This window comes from Ostrinia furnacalis, unplaced genomic scaffold, assembly GCF_004193835.3.
Source record: "Ostrinia furnacalis isolate ACB-3 unplaced genomic scaffold, ASM419383v2 OfSCF0195, whole genome shotgun sequence".
Lineage (NCBI taxonomy): Eukaryota > Metazoa > Arthropoda > Insecta > Lepidoptera > Crambidae > Ostrinia > Ostrinia furnacalis.
This window is the reverse complement of record NW_021130434.1, coordinates 400,936-402,701: the sequence shown is the minus strand read 5'-3', so window position 1 is coordinate 402,701 and position 1,766 is coordinate 400,936. Positions and strand designations below refer to the sequence as shown.

The 1,766-nt window shown below is 43.7% G+C and overlaps 1 protein-coding gene across 1 annotated transcript; it reads left to right on the top strand.

Moving 5' to 3' along the window:
- Positions 1-1,288: 1,288 nt before the first annotated feature.
- Positions 1,289-1,536, top strand: LOC114355100 (uncharacterized; the record flags this gene model as incomplete). The annotated part of the gene is made up of 1 exon (XM_028307767.1): positions 1,289-1,536. A coding segment is annotated over one exon (225 nt), but the record flags the coding sequence as incomplete, so codon positions are not given.
- Between the last annotated feature and the right edge of the window lie 230 nt (positions 1,537-1,766).

Below are 1,766 nucleotides of genomic sequence, written 5' to 3'. Positions count from 1 at the left end.
ACTTTTATTATTTCTTTTTAAAGCCAGCTTTACTGTGTATGGTATCAATCATGTAAGTATTATCTGTTTGATTACAACTGACAATAATGTTATGTTCATTTAGATCAAGACTCAAGGTACTAAGCGTTTTCCCAATGTAATAAGTTTAAAGATCAACCGAAAAATTAATTGAGCAATTCGGTGCATAATCATAGTCATAATGTTCAAAAGCAAGCTAATAAGAACTGATTATAATCATACTTTATCTTCCAGTAACTAAAGTGTTTACCAGTAGAGGAACAGAGATGCTGATAGAGAGAGGGTACAGGTTCTCGAAGGCCTACACGCACGGGTTGAAGACGAGGTGGCAGTGCACCACCAGAACTCGGACTCGATGCAGAGCGTTCCTGTTGACCACGCATGGCATCATCACCAAAAGCTACTTCGAGCATAATCATGACTGATTCAGCAGGGCGGCACACCTTACCGCGTTCGCCCGTACCAAAGTCGAAGTGACTAGGGTTGCCAGGTCCAAAAACACAAAAGCCGGATGCTCAATTTAGCCTGCCAATTTTAAAATTGAGACTTCAGCTATCATCTTCTGTTAATGTATTGATTTCAACATAAATTATTATTTTAATAAAACATACTTTAAAAGTAATACAATAAAATATTTTGTTTCTTTTAGCCATCTTCAGTGTAGTCGGCTAGCTTGTTAGTGTGGATATGCTTATTAACGTTTCTGAAGGTTTCATTATTAACAGGATTCTAATTTCAGTGGAAGAGTTTCCGATATTTGAAACGACTAAGAAAGGTAATCCTGTGATCCAGCTGGGCAGGTACCGCTTTAACCGCGTGAACCGCGGCAAGGGGCCGAAGGTGCGGTGGACCTGCATCAAGACGCCCTGCGGCTGTCGTGCCTCCATCACCACTCTTGATGACATCATAATCAAAACTCAAAATGATCATAACCATTAAGTTTCATTATTTATGTGATATAGCTGTAGGCAACTTTTTTATACTAGACTGCACTATTAACTACTTACAATAAAATATGTTTGTTGTAAGACAGCTGTACTTAAATAATAATAATTAAACTTACTCGTATACTTACTCGTAGGTAAATCTTTACAAGTTATTATGTAGGACTTCCATAATTTAGTATTTCGTTTGTGTATTTAAGTAAAGATTTTACCAATTTTACACAGCACCAATAGTTTTGAATTCCTTCTTTTCTTCCCTCTCTGTATTCAATCCTTACGTAGTTTAATAACATTCGCAATTATTTTAAACCACTTGCCTTTTTCCCGTATTAAGATCAGGTCTGCTTCCAACAGTGTCAGCAGTGTTCACCAAGTCGCGTTACGGCAACCCTGTGATAGAGTTGGGTCCTTACCGGTTCACGCGCCTCAAAGTCAGCAAGGACGGGCGGCGTATGCGCTGGGGGTGCAGCAAGACCAGCGTCGGCTGCCGCGCCGCCATCATCACGCTCGATGACGTCATCGTGCGCACCACCAACGAGCACCGGCATTAGTCCTGGTCAATGACCCCGGCTCACGCGCCTCAAAGTCAGCAAGGACGGGCGGCGTATGTGCAGGATTCAGCAAGACCAGCGTCGGCTGCTGCACCGCCCGCCATCATCAAGCTCGATGACGTCATCGTGCGCACCACCAACGAGCACTGGCACTAGTCCCGGGTCAATGACCCCGGCTCACGCGCTTTAAAGTCAGCAAGGACGGGCGGCGTATGCGCTGGGGGTGCAGCAAGACCAGCATCGGCTGCCGCGC